The 22,944-nt window shown below is 39.2% G+C and overlaps 1 protein-coding gene across 1 annotated transcript in view; it reads left to right on the forward strand.

Moving 5' to 3' along the window:
• ARHGAP31 (Rho GTPase activating protein 31) overlaps nucleotides 1-22,944 on the forward strand; it is a 146,061-nt gene that overhangs the window by 105,786 nt on the left and 17,331 nt on the right. Inside the window, exons 6-9 of the mRNA XM_070749932.1 lie at nucleotides 7,764-7,909; nucleotides 13,771-13,969; nucleotides 17,999-18,123; nucleotides 20,356-20,415. Of these exons, the coding sequence (XP_070606033.1) occupies nucleotides 7,764-7,909; nucleotides 13,771-13,969; nucleotides 17,999-18,123; nucleotides 20,356-20,415 (530 nt within the window). The remainder of the gene's footprint in view (nucleotides 1-7,763; nucleotides 7,910-13,770; nucleotides 13,970-17,998; nucleotides 18,124-20,355; nucleotides 20,416-22,944) is intronic.

Below are 22,944 nucleotides of genomic sequence, written 5' to 3' on the forward strand. Positions count from 1 at the left end.
AGCTTGATGTCACTTGTGTCAGGGATGCCTGTGGCATCCTGAGCGCATGCCAGAGAAAACAGGCCCCCGAGCTCCGTTTTCACCTGCAACTGCCTCCTGCAACCCTTTGCCAGTGAAAAAAAAGCTCAGAAGGGCTGCGCACAGCCATCCCAAGCTCTGTTTTCACTGGCTGAGGCACTGCGGGCTGGTCATTCACTGTTTCCAGGCTGCCCCTGCAGGCCAGATCTAAGCAGCCCATGGGCTGGATCCGGCCCATGGCCCTTGAGTTTGACACCCTTAGGTTATAGTTCTCCAGTAATTTTCAATGGGACATGAAAAAATTATTGTAGCTCCTAAAATAGGCTTTGTATAGATTAAAACAAAAGAAAAAGTCCCCTCTAAATTAGGAAATAAAGTGCAAAATCCCAACTCTGTTTATGTGTTTGCTGTAACCACGCCCATTTGTCAGATGTATCTGATGTCATCACAAGGCACAAGAAGAGATGGAAAACACACACACACATTTGTACTGAAGTTGCTAGTATTAGGTGGAGCAATGATTCATAAAGTGTATTGGAAATATCTGACACAGTACACAGCAATACACTGAAATTAATTTGATTATGGAAGCACTATTACACAGATAGCACTAACTCTTAGACTTATATACCATTTCATTGTGCTTTTACAACTCTCTCTAAGCATTTTTCAGAGTCAGCATATTACTCCCAACAATCTGTGTCCTCAATGTACCCATCTTGGAAGGATGGAAGACTGAGTCAACCTTGATAAACTTGTTGCGTGTAGTTTGGGAAACATAAGCTTCTTATTAGAATTTTCCATTGTGTGTATAATAATAATAATAATAATAATAATAATAATAATAATAATAATAATAATAATAATTTATTAGATTTGTATGCCGCCCCTCTCCGAAGACTCGGGGCGGCTCACAACAAGCGATAAAACAATATTGTACAGGCACAAATCTAATATTAAGAAAAAACTAAAAACCCTATCAATTTAAAAAACCAAACAGCACATACATACCAAACATAAATTATAATAAGCCTGGGGGAAAAGTGTCTCAAATCCCCCATGCCTGGCGGTATAGATGGGTCTTAAGTAGTTTACGGAAGACAAGGAGGGTGGGAGCAGTTCTAATCTCCGGGGGGAGTTGATTCCAGAGGGCCGGGGCCACCACAGAGAAGGCTCTTCCCCTGGGGCCCGCCAGACGACATTGTTTAGTCGACGGGACCTGGAGAAGGCCGACTCTGTGGGACCTTATTGGCCGCTGGGATTCGTGCGGTAGTAGGCGGTTCCGGAGGTATTCTGGTCCAATGCCATGTAGGGCTTTAAAGGTCATGATCAACACTTTGAATTGTGACCGGCAATACACTGTGAACTACTACTAACAATGAGTTTGTTCAAGGATACAGTCTGGTCAACAAGAGGCTCAGCGTTTGAGCATCAGAAAATACAGGGTAAAACTTGTTTCCATTTTTGCAGTTCTTGAACTGCTCCAAAATTTAATTTTGTCTCCTGCATTGTCCATCTTTTTTCTTTCGGGGAGGGATGGAGTTGGTGGTGGTGGAAGCTACACTGATTTATATAAATATGGATCCTCAGGAAAACTTAAAGTAGCTGTTATCTCCCTTACAAGGCTATCCTGTAGAAGGAATCCCTTCTGAGTTTTATCTAGCACTTCAGCCATTAGCTTTACAAAGGATTGTGTTGCCCAGAGATAATTTCTTCAGCAACACTTTGGCATGTCAAGATAAGAAAGAATTTATCTGTTACAACTTTTTGGATAGGTGGGTGAAGCTGGAGGTAGAAGGAGAGATTGTTTGGGCCGGAACATTGATGTGATGAAAAACACAAAGAAGATTTTATTTTATTTTATTTTTTAAAAGCTAAACTCAGAAAATTCATCAAGTTGAATTGTTTTCCCGTCCTTTCCTACTTGATGCTTTGAAGTGATGGTTCCACTCAGAGATAACTTAAATCTCGTGGATTAACTGGGAGTAGCCTCAATTGTAAGCAGAATTGCAGCACCAATTATCAGAATCTTGCCTAGAAAATAGTCCAAATTCCTCTTAGTCAGTGAAGGGCTACCCAAATTTATTTATTTTTTATTTTTATTTAGAAGACTATATACAACAACATATAAACATCAATAGTGTACAGTATCAACAAACAATACATTTAAAAGGTTGGGCGGGTGAACGGCAGATCTATGATAATAAATTGTGCTGTAAATATTCTCGCTATCCCGATATAGTATAGTTAATTAATTACATTGTATATAAATAAGAGATAAAGTTGAGTGTGAAATATCAGAAAAATTATAGATAGATAGGTTTGGTTTTAGTATATATCTTATTTCAATCCTTTACTAGAATAGTATAGACACCAGACTGTTATTTTTATATACATACAAATATTAACGCTGGAAGTTCTTACTAGAATTGTTAGGAAAAATGAACAGATAAAGGGACTAAATTGTAAAAAAGAAACATATAAACCCAAATTAATTTTTTACTACCACACTTTGGGTGTGGCTTATGCAGGATGCCCTGCATTTTCTTTCAACATCTTTCAGTGCAAATAGGGTGCTCTGGGTTGGAGCTCCATTTTCGCTACCCCACTGCATTTCCCTCTGTCCGGGCAGCAGCCCACCCCTGCTCTTAGTGAGGGGGGTGTCCTGTTGTCGTAGTTAGACAGAGTTCTGAAGTTCCTGGGGCATCCATAGAAACATAGAAGTCTGACGGCAGAAAAAAACCTCATGATCCATCTAGTCTGCCCTTATACTATTTTCTGTATTTTTATCTTAGGATGGATATATGTTTATCCCAGGCATGTTTAAATTCAGTGACTGTGGATTTACCAACCACGTCTGCTGGAAGTTTGTTCCAAGGATCTACTACTCTTTCAGTAAAATAATATTTTCTCACGTTGCTTTTGATCTTTCCCCCAACTAACTTCAGATTGTGTCCCCTTGTTCTTGTGTTTACTTTCCTATTAAAAACACTTCCCTCCTGAACCTTATTTAACCCGTTGACATATTTAAATGTTTCGATCATGTCCCCCCCTTTTCCTTCTGTCCTCCAGACTATACAAATTGAGTTCATTAAGTCTTTCCTGATACGTTTTATGCTTAAAACCTTCCACCATTCTTGTAGCCCGTCTTTGGACCCGTTCAATTTTGTCAATATCTTTTTGTAGGTGAGGTCTCCAGAACTGAACACAGTATTCCAAATGTGGTCTCACCAGCGCTCTCTATAAGAGGATCACAATCTCCCTCTTCCTGCTTGTTATACCTCTAGCTATGCAGCCAAGCATCCTACTTGCTTTCCCTACCGGGAAAGCTTGCTTCCATCCTTGCTTCTTTAATAACCTGGTGAAGTAGAGCGGGGCTTGCTGTAACGCTATATCTTGTATTCACATTCCTGCTTGTTATACCTCTAGCTATGCAGCCAAGCATCCTACTTGCTTTCCCTACCGGGAAAGCTTGCTTCCATCCTTGCTTCTTTAATAACCTGGTGAAGTAGAGCGAGGCTTGCTGTAACGCTATATCTTGTATTCACATGAAAGTGCTTGCTATGCACTTTGAGGCCCTCGTCTTCGCTCTTTGCTGTACAGAAATGGGACATAAATTTCTGCCACTAGGCAGCAGATTTAAAGTAGCTCAGCTCAGATAAGAATTTCATCAGGATGTTCTTTGAAGTAATCTGAAACAACCCTTGCTTGCGCATGCTGCTTATTTTTGCTGACATAATATTGTTGGCTGGGATATGTTTCATGTTTGATTATGTCTTGTGCTATTTTATTTGTCTGGCCTGCCATAAAAAACAATGCTGCCCTGTTGATTTATAGCATTTCAGCTTGGCCCTTCTTTTAGAAAGCTGAAACGGAGAACCAAGTATTCCCCTCCTCTGCCCATTTCATCCCCTGCAACAATGCTGAATGTTCAAGCTTTAGTTTGGCCAGTTTAAAAAGGCTAAAAAGGATCAGCCGGAGTAAGGAGTCTGATGAGATGGAAAATTTTGTTTTGTTTATTTGTTTATTTGTTTATTTGTTTATTTGTCTGTTTGTTTGTCTGTTTGTCTGTTTGTCTGTCTGTCTGTTTGTCTGTCTGTCTGTCTGTCTGTCTGTCTGTCTGTTTGTCTGTTTGTTTGTTTGTTTATTGATTGATTTATGTATATATTTATTTATCTATCTATCTATCTATCTATCTATCTATCTATCTATCTATCTATCTATCTATCTATCTATCTATTGGATTTCTATGCCGCCCCTCTCCGTAGACTCGGGGCGGCTAACAACAGTAATAAAAACAGCATTTAAAAATCCAATATTAAAACAGTTAAAACCCTTATTATAAAAACCAAACATACATACAGACATACCATGCATAAAATTGTAAAGGCCTAGGGGGAAAGAGTATCTCAGTTCCCCCATGCCTGGCGGCAGAGGTGGGTTTTAAGAAGCTTACGAAAGGCAAGGAGGGTGGGGGCAATTCTAATCTCTGGGGGGAGTTGGTTCCAGAGGGACGGGGCCGCCACAGAGAAGGCTCTTCCCCTGGGTCCTGCCAAGCGACATTGTTTAGTTGACATGACCCGGAGAAGACCCACTCCGTGGGACCTAACTGGTCGCTGGGATTCGTGCAGCAGAAGGCGGTCTTTCATAACTGAGATTTGCTTCAGAACAGGGGCGTCAACCTCACGACATCACGACAGCATCATGTGACATATAGGGACTATTTTCCCCTTCATTAAAATGGGCATGGGTGTGACTAGCATATGACACATCTGGTCCATGAGCTGGGAGTTTGACAGCCCTGCTTTAGAAGCAAAGCAGCTATCATCATCATTATTCTCGACATGTCCCCAGCTCCAGCTGATATTAATTGCCCCTTTAAGAAAAGTCTGCCCATTAGACATTATGTTAAATATATTTCATCTGGAGAAATCTTTGATTAGCATTAGAACAGGTACTGTAGGCTTCTTTCTGAAGAGAGATTTCACATGGAGCTCCTTGTTCCTAATCTGATATTCTAATTGTTGTACCATATCGACCGACTGTCTTCCTAGGTTTAAGAAATTATGGGTGTTAATTGAAGGCTACACATCTAAAGGATACTGTTTAGGGGAAGGATGATTAAAACTGCCATTGCAATATTTGATAAAAGCCAGTGAAATCAATGGGATTTTTTTGTCACATTCTTTCAAACCCTGACTTAATGAGTTAGGGGGCTTTTATTTTATTATTTATTATTTATTACTTAGATTTGTATGCCGCCCCTCTCCGAAGACTCGGGGCGGCTCACAACAAATCATAAGCAATCAGACAAATTTAAAATATTTAAATATTTAAAAAACCCCATATGCTAACAGACACACACACAGACATACCATGCATAAATTAAACGTGCCCAGGGGGGAGATGTTTCAGTTTCCCCATGCCTGATGGCAAAGGTGGGTTTTAAGGAGTTTACGGAAGGCAGGAAGAGTAGGGGCAGTTCTAATCTCCGGGGGGAGTTGGTTCCAGAGGGCCGGTGCCGCCACAGAGAAGGCTCTTCCCCTGGGGCCCGCCAACCGACATTGTTTAGTTGACGGGACCCGGAGAAGGCCAACTCTGTGGGACCTAATCGGTCGCTGGGATTATTATATTGTGCTTCATCTTTGTTCATAAATTTTGTTCTTCCTTTTATAAAAGTTTAGCAAAGACATTTTGCTAACTAAGCAAATCAATATACTAATCCATGTACAAAAAACCCCCCATCTGGAATAATTGAGTCTCTTTAATGGGATGACTATTCTTGAAATTACTTTTAGCTTACATAAGGATAGTTCTTGCACCAGGATTGTTCTGAGAATGCAAGTCCCACTCATGAAACTGTTCTTCTCAGTTACAATCTGTGATCCATTTTAATTATTTCCTTGCTGTCCTTCTAAAAAAAACCCCTGTATTTTGATTCCATTATAAATTGATTATTACCATTTGTTTCTCCTAAAAGAGTAATAAAGAATTATGAGCTGAATATAGCCTGTGGAAGTTCTCTTTGAAGATGTTCCCCCAGATTCCAGACTCCTTTTTCCTTTTTGAAAAGGGGAGGAAATACTCATTGAAAGACACACTGTAGGGTTTAAAGACTGCCTGCAGATTTTGAAAATTTCATGGCTCTCTAAGGCTTTGATGGATCCCTATAAAGAATTGTCCCCCTTGTGCAGTATTTAAATTTCAAAGCAGACTTTATGAACTCTAGTAGAAGATATCTTAATGCCAAATTGCTCTTGTTTCTGAGAAGGGAGAAGGATTTGGGAGGACTAAATGGGCGAATAATCTGGAAACCAAGACTTACGAAGAGAGACTGAGGGAACTGGGCATGGATAGCCTAGAGAAAAGGAGGGTCAGAGCGGACATGATAGCAGTCTACAAGTATACGAGGGGATGTCACAGAGAGGAGGGGATCACTTTATTCTCCAGGGCACCAGAGGGCTGGATGAGGAACAATGGCTGGAAGCTGACCAAGGAGAGATTCAACATGGAGATAAGGAGGAACTTCCTGACGGTCAGAGCGATCAACCAATGGAACAACCTACCAGCGGACGTTGTGAACTCCAACACTCTGGACATTTTTAAGAGAATATTGAACTGCCACTTGACTGGTGTACTATAGGGTTCCTGCTTGGGCAGGGGGTTGAACTCGATGGCCTTCATGGTCCCTTTCAACTCTAACAATAAATAAATAAATAAATAATCTATGTGTGAACATAAGGTATGCAATCGTGGTTCTAAGGCCAAACCATTTCTCTGCTTTAACGTAGCTCTATTAGTTTTGATATATGATACACCTTTTGTGGCATGGTATTCCTAAAATATTTTTCTGGAGACCATTTGAAACCAGTTGTCTACCCTGACTCTGTATTTTGAAGTGAACAGTGTGCAGGTTCTGTGTGATTGGCTCTATTTTGCAACCCAACAACATGTTAGTATTGATGAACATAGAATTTATTTATTTATTTATTTATTCATTCATTCATTCATTCATTCATTCATTCGATTTCTACACCACCCTTGTCAAGGCGGCTCAGGGCAGCGTACAACATTATAAATGCAACAATATATAAAAGAAATCTAAATTACTTTAAAAGAATGATACAAAATTACTAAAAGTATTAAAAACCCCATTAGCAGTCATACACATTCATCCAATTCAATCATTCATAATATCGCCCGGAGACAATCTCATCACTCATGACCCCCAGGCCTGCTGGCACAGGTGGGTCTTCAGAGCTTTACGAAAGACCAGGAGGGAGGGGGTAGTATGTATCTCCAGAGGGAGTTCGTTCTAGAGGGCCGGGGTCACCACAGAGAAAGCTCTTCCCCTAGGATCCTGTCTGACAGGATCTGGAAAAGGCCGACTCTATGGGACCTAACCATCCGCTGTGATGCAAAAGAATGGTAATTTGGACTAATCTTATCTTTCCATAAATAGACTACAGTATGGATTTTATTTTAAATCTTCTATAGAAAAGAGACCATGCCATTTAAAACGTACTTCATGTAACTCACGTAATGTGTAGACTTGATTTATGCATGTCTATAGGGTAAGTGAAGAGACACAAAAGGAATGCAAAAGAAAAAAGGTTTACCTTTAGGCTGTGACTCAATTTCTGCTGCTATTATTGGCTTATTACAAAATGTAGTTCTTTCGTTCACAAGCGTTGCCTCGGTGGTGTGATTTTTCGTTGTTTTTCCGTTTGCTTCTCTGTGCTTAGATCGAAGGAGATTGAGGCGGAGGGTTGCAATGGAGATGCCGCATTCTTGGAAGTGCGAGTCCAACAGTTGGTGATAGAGTTCATATTGAACCACGTGGGTGAGATCTTCAGTGACAACGTTTGTGTCAAGCCAAAGGAAAATGAAGGTAACTCTTTCTCAGCTATTTTCTTTGATGTTAACAATGACCATTTCCAAATGTATCTGACTTCTTTTAACCAATAAACTTAGTTCTTCCCAGCATGTAACCTATTTACATTACTTTTAGTATTTAGGTCTTGTGAGGTACTCTTTCAGAGCACCTGAATTCCAATTCTATTGAAAAAAGAAAACAGAAGAAGAACATAAAGGGCATCTATATGAATATGTGTGTGTGTGTGTGTGTGTGTGTGTGTGAAATGTTTTTAGCTGGGAGGACTAAATGGGCGAATAATCTATGTGTGAACATAAGGTATACAACTGTGGTTCTAAGGCCAAACCATTTCTCTGCTTTAACATAGCTCTATTAGTGTTGATATATGATACACCCTTTGTGGCTAAAAACATTTGACACATACAGAATATAGTTGTCGGCTATGAATAAATTAACTGCCTTGAAATGATCCTGGGTTGGGCCTAGAGGCAAAAAGGAGCTGTGACGTTCCTTCAATATACCAGGGTGATCCGACATAACCCCCCCCCCAAAACACACACACACACACACACACACACACACACACACACATATATATATATATATTTGTTTTCGTAGATTTTCACGGGTACAGGTATGATGGTCTTGGTATATTCGGGTTTCTTCCCGGGTAGGATTTAGAAATTTCTGGTGATGTTTCGAAACATCCCCAAAATATGAACAAGCGGGATGATACCTCCCGCCTAGCAGACATCTGGAAACCAGCCCTCATTAACAAACGTATCCCAGCCATAGAAACTGAAACCAGACTCAGAACACACATTGCAAAACAACCAAGTAGCCTGCAAGCTCCAACTACTCTGGATATCACCCCTAATCCACAATCATTAACTAATCAGCATACCTCAGTTAAATCAACGACCGCAGGTGTTACCCCACTGACTCACCAGGAAGTTTCTATACAGCAGGCAATTGCTGAGCCATCAAACCACACCCAGCCACCAGTATTTATAGAAGGAAGGCAGCTCAGGTCTCGCTGTTTTCACCCTAGACAAGGACAGAAGCACCAGCCTGAAGATGACGAGAGGGACCTCGTTGAAACGTCACCAGAAATTTCTAAATCCTACATGGGAAGAAACCTGAATATACCAAGACCATCATATATATATATATTGTTCTGAGTTCGGGTTTTGCCCCGTGTAATGTTTTGAGTGTCTATGCGACGTTTCGGTGAAATCACATTCACCATCATCAGGCTGAAGTTTTAAGCTTCGTGCTGTTGTAAATATGGAAATATATATATATATACATATATATATATATATATATATATATATATATATATATATATATATATATAATTAAATAGAATCTGACCATGGACTATTTTGATGTGACTAATATTGTATGGGCGATGCAATAGGTTTAGGTACTTGTGAGGTACTCATTCAGAACACCTGAATTCCAATTCTATTGAATAATATAGTGGGCAAAAGTCTTCTATCTCAATCTGTACAAGAAGTCCATAACATATGACCATAATTGACTCCAAAATGTATGTTGCTAAGTGAGAATGTTGTTAAATGAGTTTTGCCCTATATTATGACTTTTCTTCTCACATTTGTTAAGCAAATCACTTCAGTCAGGGAGGGATTTCTACTTACCGCTGCTACTGGCGCAATGCGCGCACAGCTTCAGGTCACTGGTGTGCATGTGTGTACATCCCAGGGAGATTTTGCTTTTGTGCATGCGCAGGAAACAAAATCCTGCAAGAGGATGTGTACGGGAGAGATATTTCATTGATTATTTTGCTCCTGCACATGCGCAGAAGAAAAAAAGTGCCAAAATATTGCACATGCACACATCCCTTCATGAGAATTTTGCTTCCTGCTCATGCGCAGAAGCAAAATCTCACTGTGATGTGCATGCACGCAGGACACCCAAAGCTGTATGCACAGCTTCCATTTGCTACCATGTTTACGTACCATGTAGGAACCCGACACTGACTGCAGTTACTAAATTACTGATACTGAATTAGTAATGCCATTGTTAAGTGAATGTGGTTTTTTCCATTGACTTATCAGAAAGTCAAAAAAGGGATCACATGACCCAGGGATACTGTCATAAATAAGAACCGGTTGTCAAACATCCAAATGTAACTCACATGCACATGGGGATATTGCAAGGGTCCTAAGTGTGAAAAATTGTCATTAGTCACTTTTTTCAGTGCCGATGTAACTTCAAATGAATTAAACAAACTGTTGTAAGTCTAGGACTGCCTGCAATTTTAAAAAAATTGTTTTCAGAACCTTTATTAGATTTGGGAAGATCCAGACTTACCAAACTCTTAATTGATGCACAAAAAGAATAAAGATATAAAATCCTCAGTTCACATTGGAACAAAAGTTGCAAAGTTTCTCATGCATTGAAGACTGAATTACAGGGATCTAGGGATAAATCTCTGCTTTCATTATTCTCTTTTGTTGCTCATTACTGTTGATCTTGCAACCTGATTACTTGGAAAAGAAAAAAGGAAGCATGGAAAAGAGAATTAACAGCCAGGAGAACTTTGCCCCCATCATTAACCTAACGTAGTAACTCATCACACCAAAAAGATATAGGAAAAGTTCTGAGAAACTTGGTTTGAAATTTATCAGCTATCATAAATCGACTGGTGGGTACATTTTAATGAGCTTGTAGGCAATATTAGACATTATTGCCATCACTAAAATGACTATCATGCAGTTTCTCCAGCCAGAAATTGATGCTAAGGATGGGTACATTATGGTAAGGCATAACAGTTCCATTTAATATAAGACAATGAAACTGGAGAACTTGCTTCTGACATCACTAGTGTCTCAAATGTCCTCTGATCCTTGATTATTTTGTCTTGTTGCTGAGCATGAGGGCATATTTCCAAATAAACCACCAAGTTGCAATCTCCACACTTATTTTTGCCAAGATCAGAAACCTTCTTGGTGAAAAGCAACAATATTAGCAGCTGACCTTGGTTTTTTATTTTGCAAGGTTTCTGACACATCAAGTTTTGGATTACAAGAATATTTTTTAAAAAAAAAAAACAAAAAACACCAAGTGAAGTGAGGCAAGGAGTGTGTGCCAGAAAGTTTGTTTGCAAACATATATCCGTGGATGTTATATAATCCATTCTTGTGCTGTTTCATTAGCTAGAACAGCCATCATGCTGAAAAATCAATTTAGCTGTTGTTCTGTCCCATAACAATCTTAAAAAAGAAAAAGGTGCAAACAGTATAGGCTCATAAGTTGCAGCTGCCCAGTGGGCAGACTGATTTAAACTGTTCCTTTCTTGCAGGTGTTGATGGAAAAACATTCAGTTAAGGGATTATTTCCACCACATATCATGAGTAGTACTCAATAAAAGTTGCAGATACGTTATAAGAATTTCTTGGCTCCCTTATAAACTGTTCCATATCTGTTCTGTCGGCGGGTTTCAACCGCCCATAATTACAGGGTAATTAGTCCAGGAAGACACACACCACACGATAAAAGGAAAACCCAAAAGTTTTTATAAACAGAAAAACAGAAACAGCTCCCTTTTTAAATGTCAAAGGGATTTTCTGGTACACACAAGGCACAGGTTAAATGCTGTCCAATTGCTCACCCAATAACTGGGAAATTGAGTCCAATTCTAAAGTCCAGAGAGTCCACACACAATCTTGAACAGCACAAAACCCATGATCTTGACGAAACAATGAATCAGATAGACTGCCATGAGGCTAAAATACCAGGGTGCACTTTTATCTGTAGCACTAATTACAACAGCCCCACCCAACCACAGGTGGCCTCATTTTCTCTTGTAATAATCCTTCAATTGTTGTCTCCTATGCATTACTCTACGCATGCGTGGATGTGTCATTAATTCTTGTTCAGAATCCAAGGATGATACAGATGATTGATCTCCTCCTGGGCTGTCTGCCAAACTCCCCTCTTCCCTGTCACTCACGCTTCCTTGGTCAGGGGAGATTTCGTCGGCAGATTCCATCGGGAGCAAAACAGGCCTGCGGCATGTGGATGTTTCCCCCACATCCACCTGCACATTCCTTGGGGCAGGAGCTGGGCCAGAGCTAACCACAACACATATCAATGGCGTACATTGTGGTAAAGGCTTTCAGAAGAGACAATTTTCATGGTTTCTATATAATAACATTTTAAACAAGATCAAAATACTTAAAATTAAATGCAAAGTCCATTATTCAAATTGTATAATAACACAATCCTAAGACTTCCCCTCTCTCTTCCCCTTTCCATTCAATTATATTCTGCTTCAATTCTGTTTAATCTGATTTGTCCTCTATTTTATTATAAAGTGTGTTTGGAGGTGAGCTTTCTTCGCTTTGGCTTTTCCGGTAAATAAACAAAAACACAGCTAATTAGAAGATATGCTAAAGTGTCAATTTTGAAGCTGGGAAAGCTATCTTTAACCATCAGGATTTTTGGGGCGAGGTTCCAGGGATGTAACTTCCTATTTCTTTCTAACAATAGCACTCAGTGGTGAATAGGAAAAAACAGCAATGATATTCAGAACAAATTGCCAAAATAATCTGGATGGGAGAGAAGCATTGCTTCATCTTCAAAACTAGAAAAAGAGCTTAGTCTCTCCAAAGTTTAGCACAAATAAACACCTTCATTTTCATAAGATGCATGCCAAGGCAGTGTGGAGTATGGCTGCTGACTATTGGGGTAGAGGTCAGGATGCTGGATTACATTACTGGATAAGAAGTGAAATGGTTCAACAATCACATTTGCAAACAATTGCACCAGAAAAGTTTATTCATTAAAGGCAGTGCTTAAGAAATCTATTGCTTGTCCATTTCTCTCTGCCATTCCCACCTTCCATTTATTTATTTATTTATTTATTTATTCATTCATTCATTCATTCATTCATTCATTCATTTTGTCCAATACACAATACACATTGAAGAGAATAGACATGTAGTAATATATATAAAGAAAAGGATAGAAGAAAAGATATAAAAATAGAGAAGATATATGAAAGGAAGAAAAGATATACAGTGTTCCCTCGATTTTTGCGGGGGTTGTGTTCCGAGACCGCCCGCGAAAGTCGAATTTCCACAAAGTAGAGATGCGGAAGTAAATACACTATTTTTGGCTATGAACAGTATCACAAGCCTTCCTTTAACACTTTAAACCCCTAAACTGCAATTTCCCATTCCCTTAGCAACCATTTAGATTATTACTCACATGTTTATTTATTAAAGTTTATTAAAAAAAATATTTATTAAAGGCGGACGAAAGTTTGGCGATGACATATAACATCTTCGGGCGGGAAAAATTGTGGTATAGACTTTTCGCGAAGTTCAAACCCGTGAAAATTGAGGGAACACTGTATGAGATAAAGGAGAGACAATTGGACAGGGGACGGAAGGCACACTAGTGCACTTATGTACGCCCCTTACTGACCTCTTAGGAACCTGGAGAGGTCAATCGTGGAGAGTCTAAGGGAAAAATGTTGGGGGTTAGGGGTTGACACTACTGAGTCCGGTAATGAATTCCACGCTTCGACAACTCGATTGCTAAAGTCATATTTTTTACAGTCAAGTTTGGAGCGGTTAATATTAAGTTTGAATCTGTTGCGTGCTCTTGTGTTGTTGCGGTTGAAGCTGAAGTAGTCATTGATGGGCAGGACGTTGCAGCATATGATCTTGTGGGCAATGCTTATATCATGCTTTAGGCATCGTAGTTTTAAGCTTTCTAGACCCAGGATTGTTAGTCTATTTTCGTAGGGTATTCGAGTGGAGGCTTGAAGGGCTCTTCTGGTGAAGAATTCTATCCCAAGTTAGGCTGGATTCTAATGTGTTTTTTCTTCCCTTTTCCAGAGGATAAACCTGTGATGAAGAGCCTCACTTTACCTTCCACTTCTCTGCCAATGAAGCTGGTGAGCTTGGAAGAAGCTCAGGCCCGAAGCCTCTCAGCCTGTCATCCTGCCCGCAAAGAGCGAAGGGAGAACAGTTTGCCGGAAATTGTTCCAGCCACGGGCTCCTTTTTCCACACTGTCCTTGATCTACCAGACAGCAAGTAAATATTCTTTGTTTTAGTACCTGAAAACTGAATACAAAAGATAAGTAGGAAAAAAATTAGAAAAAAATAGAATTCTTTATTGGCTAAGTGTGATTGGACACGCAAGGAATTTGTCTTTGGTGCATATGGTCTCAGTGTACATAAAAGAAGAAGAGATACATGTATTAAGAATCATGAGGTGCAACATTTAATGATTGTCATAGGGGTCAAATAAGCCAGTGTTTTTCAACCAGTGTGCCGCGGCACACTAGACATGATCAGGTGTGCCGCGAAGCTCAGAGAGAGAAAGAAAGAAGGAGAGAAAGAAAGAAAGAGAGAAAGAAAGAAAGAGAGAGAAGAAAGAAAGAGAGAGAGAAAGAAAGAAAGAAAGAAAGAGAGAAAGAAAGAAAGAAAGAGAGCAAGAGAGAGAAAGAAAGCAAGAGAGAGAAAGAAAAAGAGAGGGAGGGAAGGAGAGAGAGAGAAAGACGTAGAGGGAGGTAGGGAGGGAGAGAGAAAGAGCAAAAAAGAATGGAAGGAAGGAAGAGAAAGAAAGAGGGATGGAGAGAGAGAGAAAGAAAGATAAAGGGAGAGAAAGAGGGAGGGAGAGAGAGAGAAATAGAGCAAAAGGGAGGAAGAGAGAGAGAGATAATTTTTTTGTCTAAACTTTTTTTAGCCGCCCCTCCTGCTCAATGTGCCTCAGGGTTTCGTAAATGTAAAAAATGTGCCGCGGCTCAAGAAAGGTTGAAAATCACTGAAATAAGCAATGAAGAAACAATATTAAGAAAAATCTTAGGATACAAGCAACAAGTTACAGTCATACAGTCATAAGTGGGAGGAAATGGGTGATAGGAATGATGATAAAAAAACTAGTAGTAATATAGTGCAGACTTATAAATAGTTTGACAGTGTTGAGGGAATTATTTGTTTAGCAGAGCGATGGCATTCAGGGGGAAAAACTGTTCTTGTGTCTAGTTGTCTTTGTGTGCAGTGCTCTGTAGTGACATTTTGAGGGTAGGAGTTGAAACAGTTTGTATCCAGAATGCAAGGGATCAATAAATATTTTCACAGACCTCTTTTTGACTCATGCAGAATACAGGTCCTCAATGGAAGGCAGGTTGGCAGCAGTTATTTTTTCTGCAGTCCTGATTATCCTTTGAAGTCTCTGTCGGTCTTGTTGGGTTGCAGAACCAGGCCTTGAAAAAGCCTATAAATTTAATAAATAAACAAATATCATCCAAGGATCTACCATTGTCTAACTCAGAGTTCCCCAATGTCTCTTGCTTTGTGGGGATGGTTCCACAGGAGCTGCCAGCAAACGTAAACACACACAGCTCCTGGCACTGATGCAAATGAAGCCTACATGCTTGTCCTCTGCTTGTAGAAATGAGTATGTGCATGCATGTGCTTGCCAGCTGTTTACACTGCACAGCTGCAATCCGCTCATGTCAGGGGTGTAATACTCCTGATTCAAGCGTGCCTGCTGGTTGTCATAGAGCCAGTAGCAATCCCAGTTCAAGGCTGCACATGCGTAGAGAGTAAAAGAACCCAAATTGTGGCCTCCAGAATGGTGGGCGAAGCCTCATGCTGTGATCGCTACCAACTCTACGATGACCGGCAGGTATGCCGAACCGGGAACATTTCACCCCTGCCTCATGACCTATAGATTGGGGTCCCCTGGTCTAACCTGTCTTCTTTGGTGCTCCGAGGCATCTTGTTAGATGCAATTGGTGTGCAGCCAATTTGCAGCAACTATAACAGTGTGCAGCCAAACACTACAAGAGAAACTATCACCCATTTTATAGCTTACATGAATCAGTTTAGTGCAATTTTGAGAGGAGGAACCATTTCCTAGTACTGTATAGATATGTCAAAACTTTAAATATGTTTGGATAGATGATAGATCGATAGATCGATAGATAGATACATACATAGATAGATAGATAGATAGATAGATAGATAGATAGATAGATAGATAGATAGATAGATAGATAGATAGATAGATGGGTAGACAGACAGACAGACAGACAGACAGAAAGAAAGAAAGAAAGAAAGAAAGACAGACAGACAGACAGACAGACAGACAGACAGACAGACAGACAGACAGACAGACAGACAGACAGACAGACAGACTTCCCCCCCTTTAATTCCTCAACATTGCTGTGAAAAGCATAACATTAAAGCCCTGGTCAATGTCAGTACCTCCAATATTAGGCAGTCAGATGGATACAGGAATAGTTTTTCATTTCAAATGTTTGATCAGCAAGAGTGGAATGGAAAGGCTTGAGGCACCTGTGATAAGACAGCCATCTACTGGTAACCTTCCCTAATTGCATTTGCAATATCTACCTTAATTGTCACTCTTTATTTGTATAGCATATCCGATATTATTTCTTTTACTCTTATGTATACTTGGATACTGTTGAAAGATGGCAAAAGCTGTTTTGCCAGACTTATATTATCCAATCACAATGGAATTATCACCGGTACTTGTTAGATACTTAAATTGCTATTGGCATATTGCATTTGATCATGTTCCCATAATATAAATTAGGGCTTGTGTAGCGACATCTTTGTATGGCAATACATTCCGAATCCTATAAAGCATTAGCATGAATGACAGTCTTTACTGAACTCAGAGGCTTGAGGTCAAATGTTAGTTTACCCATAATTTCATTGGGCGGAGTTGGCCAGTCATAAAAGGCCATTTCCCACATCATACATAATGTAACATATATAATTAGTGAGAAAGGGAAAGCAGTCATTTTCTGGGTCAAACTGTCTAGCCTCTTGGCTACTCTGATGGCAATAGCCCTCTACGTTTCAAATCAAAGCCTTCACACCATCTGCTACCTGATCTTTTTTTAGCTGGAGATGCTCAAGTCTTTCCTGGCTACATCTGTGAAAATCAGTAAAATGAAATCTGAGAGGAAACTAATACAAACATTAGAAACATAGAAGATTGACGGCAGAAAAAGACCTCATGGTCCATCTAGTCTGCCCTTATACTATTTCCTGTATTTTATCTTACAATGGATATATGTTTATCCCAGGCATGTTTAAATTCAGTTACTGTGGATTTACCAACCACATCTGCTGGAAGTTTGTTCCAAAGATCTACTATTCTTTCAGTGAAATAATATTTTCTCACATTGCTTTTGATCTTTCCCCCAACTAACTTCAGATTGTGTCCCCTTGTTCTTGTGTTCACTTTCCTATTAAAAACACTTCCCTCCTGAACCTTATTTAACCCTTTATTATTTAATAATATTTAATATTATTAAATATTAATAATATTATTATTTAATAATAATATTTAATATTTAAATGTTTCGATCATGTCCCCCCCCTTTTCCTTCTGTCCTCCAGACTATACAGATTGAGTTCATTAAGTCTTTCCTGATACGTTTTATGCTTAAGACCTTCCACTATTCTTGTAGCCCGTCTCTGGACCCGTTCAATTTTGTCATTATCTTTTTGTAGGTGAGGTCTCCAGAACTGAACACAGTATTCCAAATGTGGTCTCACCAGCGCTCTATATAAGGGGATCACAATCTCCCTCTTCCTGCTTGTTATACCTCTAGCTATGCAGCCAAGCATCCTACTTGCTTTTCCTACTGCCCGACCACACTGCTCACCCATTTTGAGACTGTCAGAAATCACTACCCCTAAATCCTTCCCTTCTGAAGTTTTTGCTAACACAGAACTGCCAATGCAATACTCAGATTGAGGATTCCTTTTCCCCAAGTGCATTATTTTACATTTGGAAACATTAAACTGCAGTTTCCATTGCTTTGACCATTTATCTAGTAAAGCTAAATCATTTACCATATTGCAGACCCCTCCAGGAATATCAACCCTATTGCACACTTTAGAGTTATCGGCAAATAGGCAAACCTTCCCTACCAAACCTTCCCCTATGTCACTCACAAACATATTAAAAAGAATAGGACCCAGAACAGACCCATTAAAAGGGACACATTAAAATCATATTGAACTTAACTGTTAACCATTGATACTTATTGACAGATCTTTGATTTTATCTTTCAGGAGAAAATTATCCACAAAATCCAAGAAATGGAAGTCTATTTTTAATCTGGGCCGATCAGGATCAGAAGCTAAGACGAAACTGAGCCGCAATGGAAGTGTGTTTGTTCGAGGACAAAAAATCTCTGGTAAAGACTCCCGATGGCCTCCATTAATATAGCTTTTATTTTCTCCCTTAGCGTGGCCTTGGCCAACAAGGAGGGGGAGAAATGTCCCAGCACTTTGCAAAAGATAATTCATGCTAATAAAGTAACAAGGATTAAAAGCCAGTATGAACGATGCTTGACAACAGCATGGGAGAGACTGCATATTTAACCTCTTGCATCATGCCAAGTATCACTTCAATAGGACAATAGCAGGCAGTCATATCCCAAAGCCTATGAAATTCTTGATGTGAATACCGTCTATTATTGTACTGTGTTTAACATGCATTTCTGAATTCGCTGAATGCATGCGCAGGCAGAGGTCAAGTGTGCATCTTCTCAGGCTGTTACTAAGAATATGCCTATGCCAGTCATTTTATTAAGGAGTCCTGGAACATATGTCCATCTCATCTTGTCTGAGGTTTCTGATTAGAATCCTTAGGAGATAATCACTATCTTGTTAACGGAATGTACCAGCTCCCCTCCAACCATCCTTGTAGAGCAAAGAAGATACAATTACTATGCGTAGCTTTTAATTCTTGAATATATATATATATAACCAGATAAGTACCTGACATGAAGGACAGGTGTCCAAACAGTTGTCACAATGAGGAAGGATGAAGAAAAGAATCCAGTCTTGATTAACAGCCCAACACTCTGCTTAGGAAGAAGATAGTGGGCTTCTTGAATAACGAACAATGCATAATTATTCATTGTTTATGAATAAGCAACTCAGAAAATCCTTGCAAAAATCATATCAGTATTTGGGCAGATAAACATGCTGAATAAAACTTGCTTCCCCCCCCCCCTGTGCTTAAAAAAAGAGTTAAGAATAAATAAATACTTCATATTATAATGCCAGCAAGACTGCTATATGCACAGAATTGGAAAACAGAGACAGCCCCTAGATCTACAAGCTTTATAATTAAGGTCTTCGAGTGCGCAGAAATGACCGAAATGACTTTGGAACTGCAGGAAAAAGATAAATTTGAATTCTACAATATATGGGGAAAAGCAAAACTAGACACTCCCTCCTTGTGTACATAAATAAAATAAAAATATAGGAATATTGCACCACAAATCGATAGAAAACAAAACCCCTAAAAATGAATCCGTATCTTCCTCACAACTATGCAAAATGAATACAACACAATATACAGAATTAAACAAAATAAACCTATAGATCCACCAGATACAAATACAGTGGTACCTCTACTTAAGAACTTAATTCGTTCCGTGACCAGGTTCTTAAGTAGAAATTTTTGTAAGTAGAAGCAATTTTTCCCATAGGAATCAATGTAAAGGCAAATAATGTGTTCAAACCCATTAGGAAAGAAATAAAAGCTCAGAATTTGGGTGGGAGGAGGAGGAAGAAGAAGAGGAGGAGGAGGAGGAGAGTCGCTGCCCGAGCGAAGGGAGCATTTCTTTTCTCTGGGTGTTGGCAGAGGTCTATTCCCTTTCCAAGCACCCAGAGAAAGAAAAATGCTTTGTTTGCTCTGGATTGCCAAAGCCTCCTTAAGCACCACCGAAAGGCTCCTCTGGCAGCCCAGAAAAGCCTGAGATGGCTGTGATTAAAGGGGGAATGGCAGGAAACTGGCCGGGGCTTCATGATGCTCTCAAATTTCCTGGGAAATTTTTCCAGGCTCGGGTTCTTAAGTAGAGGCAAAAAAACCCGGTTCTTATCTAGAAAGGTTCTTAAGTAGAGGCATTCTTAAGTAGAGGTATCACTGTACCTACCATTAGGTCACTTGATCATGAGAGTCAACAGTACGACTGACAAATTATGTCTTCCATATAACAAATATATGCAGGTAGTGAAAGAAAAACCTTAATTGATGATAAGTAATTAACTATGTGTATGCCCATATAAAGAACACCACTTAATTGAATATGTTTTATATGTTGTTTAAGTTTATATGCTCATCTGTATGGGTTTTTTTTTGTTTCCTTTTGTTGGTTGGTTGGTGTTTTCTTCTATTTTTATATGTAGAAACTCAATAAAGATTATTTTTTTTAAAAAAAAGTTGAGAAAGCATTTAACCTTTCATACTTTGCTAGCTGGTAAACCTTAGTTTTAGCTGTAAATTAGAGCTCTATGTATTCTCAACTTATCAAATCTTTTTCTATTTTGCAGCTGCACTTGTTAACAATTTTCATTTCCATATAATGGCTGTGTGTGGTTATATTTCAAACATTTTACCTCCTTTCCTTCTACAGAGAAAGCAACCATTCGCCCAGCTAAAAGCATGGACTCGCTTTGCTCAGCTCCAGTAGAAGGTAAGACTTGGTCAGTATGTATCAAATATGGAAAAGTTGAAGATTTGCCTATTATTTGGACATTTTTATAGCAGAAGCTGAATTTGTGTAATTTTGATGGACATACTGGATATCTGTTTATATTAATCTGTTTATTTACTCAAAATGTTTTGTGGGGTTTATTGCATGAAAACTCAGTCCTCTTCATAGAATGAGTAGATCTGGAAAAACAAATACTCAGTACAGTCACGGGTCACCTCAAGGCTCGACTACTGTAACGCTCTCTACATGGGGCTACCTTTGAAAAGTGTTCGGAAACTTCAGGTCGTGCAGAATGCAGCTGTGAGAGCAATCATGGGCTTTTCCAAATATGCCCATGTTACTCCAACACTCCGTAGTCTGCACTGGTTGCCGATCAGTTTCCGGTCACAATTCAAAGTGTTGGTTATGACCTATAAAGCCCTTCATGGCACCGGACCAGGATACCAGCGAAACTGCCTTCTGCCGCATGAATCCCAGCGACCGGTTAGGTCCCACAGAGTGGGCCTTCTCCTGGTCCCATCGACTAAACAATGTCGTCTGGCGGGACCCAGGGGAAGAGCCTTCTCTGTGGTGGCTCCGACCCTCTGGAATCAACTCCCTCCAGAGATTAGAGCTGCCCCTACCCTCCTTGCCTTTCATAAACTCCTCAAAACCCACCTCTGTCGTCAAGCATGGGGGAACTGAGACATCTCCCCCTGCCTATGTAGTTTTAGTGCATGATATGACTGTATGTATGTTTTTTATATTGGGGTTCCTTGTTTTTAGATTTTTTAAATGTATAATTGCTATTTTAGATTTTAAATTATTAGATTTGCCAATACATATTGTTTTTTATCATTGTTGTGAGCCGTCCCGAGTCTGCGGAGAGGGGCGGCATACAAATCTAATTAATAATAATAATAATAATAATAATAATAATAATAATAATAATAATAGAGTAGCCACTTGCCTTTCCCCATCATCATCTTTTTCTAGATAAACTCATGGTTTAAGAAAAAAAAAAACCTAATATTTTCATTATGATATGAGCCAGCAGTGTGTGACTTTGCGCAGCCAAAGAAGCTAATACACTCCTTGGTTGTATAAACAAAGGCATAGAATCAAAATCACATAAAATATTACTATCACTTTAAAAAGTCTTAGTAAGGTCACACTTGGAATACTGCATTCAGTTTTGTTCACCACATTACAAAAAAGACGTTGAGATTCTGGAAAAAGTGCAAAGAAGAGCAACTAAGATGATCAAAGACCTGGAGACTAAAACATATGACCAACAGTTGCAGGATTTGGGTTTAGCTATTCTAGAGAAAAGAAGGACTAGGAGGGACATAACAACAGTATTTCAGTATTTATTTGAGAGGTTGCCACAAAGAGGAGGGGACTCAACCAAAGGATCAGAGGGCACCTCAAGAAACAATGGATGAAAACTAATCAAGGAGAGAAGTAACTTGGAATTAAGGAAAAATTTCCGAACAGTGAAGATAATTAGCCAGTAGAACAGATTGCTGTCAGAAGTTGTAGGTTTTTAAGACTGCACAGTCATTTGTCTGAAATGATTTAGCATTTCCTGCTTGAGAAGGGGGTTGTACTAGAATACATCCAAAGTCCCTTCCAGTTCTATTCTGATTGGCTAATGTTTATGCAAAACTTGAATAAGGGCTTGAATAAGAAGAGTTTGTTTTGAGATACTCTAATTCAAAAGTTATACGGTCTGGGAGATTTGTCAATCTTATGACAACTTTCCAGTCTGTGTGGTATCCTCTAGCAGAAGCCATTTTCTCATTGTGGAATTTATGAGATGTACAGTATAGGAATGGTCACTCCGCAGTAATCTGTGGTTCGCAATCTCCTAGATTTGTGAGACACACTCTGTGTGGAGCTGCTGTTGAAGATGTTTTAGAGTTTACAATCTGTGCCAAAGGCAGTTACAAATTTGTAGACTACAGTACTTCATGAATGCAAGTACTTCATTTAATATAAATTCTTAATGAGCTTCGCTAGTTGGCTCTGATCAACCCCAACTCAGAGGATTAAAATTTAATATACAAAGTTACGAATTACTTAGGATTTGTTTAACCTCTAGGATTGTAGAGGTTAAACAAATGTTGTGTTTATTATTGTTGTTAGCAGCCCTGAGTCTGCGGAGAGGGGCGGCATACAAATCCAATAAATTATTATTATTATTATTATTATTATTATTATTATCTGTCCCTTTATTATTGTTTCTGTAATATTAAACATATTCTTAGAAATAGCCTGTTTTCGGGATCATTCCGTTACTAGAGGAAGGCTGGATTCATAGGAGTGCCAACCACAACCGTGTAACTTATTTTTCATTAGAAATTAGATTGTTCCAAGTGTTGAGATTACTGCAATCTTGGGTCTTGGATGAAGGAATTCTTTTCTACCAAGCCTTTTGATTGTTTTTTTTATTTTAAAAAATTGGATCAATGTCAAATTAGACTGTTTATCGATATTGGATCCATTTTGATCAACATGGGAACATTT

This window comes from Erythrolamprus reginae, chromosome 4 (genome assembly GCF_031021105.1).
Source record: "Erythrolamprus reginae isolate rEryReg1 chromosome 4, rEryReg1.hap1, whole genome shotgun sequence".
Lineage (NCBI taxonomy): Eukaryota > Metazoa > Chordata > Lepidosauria > Squamata > Dipsadidae > Erythrolamprus > Erythrolamprus reginae.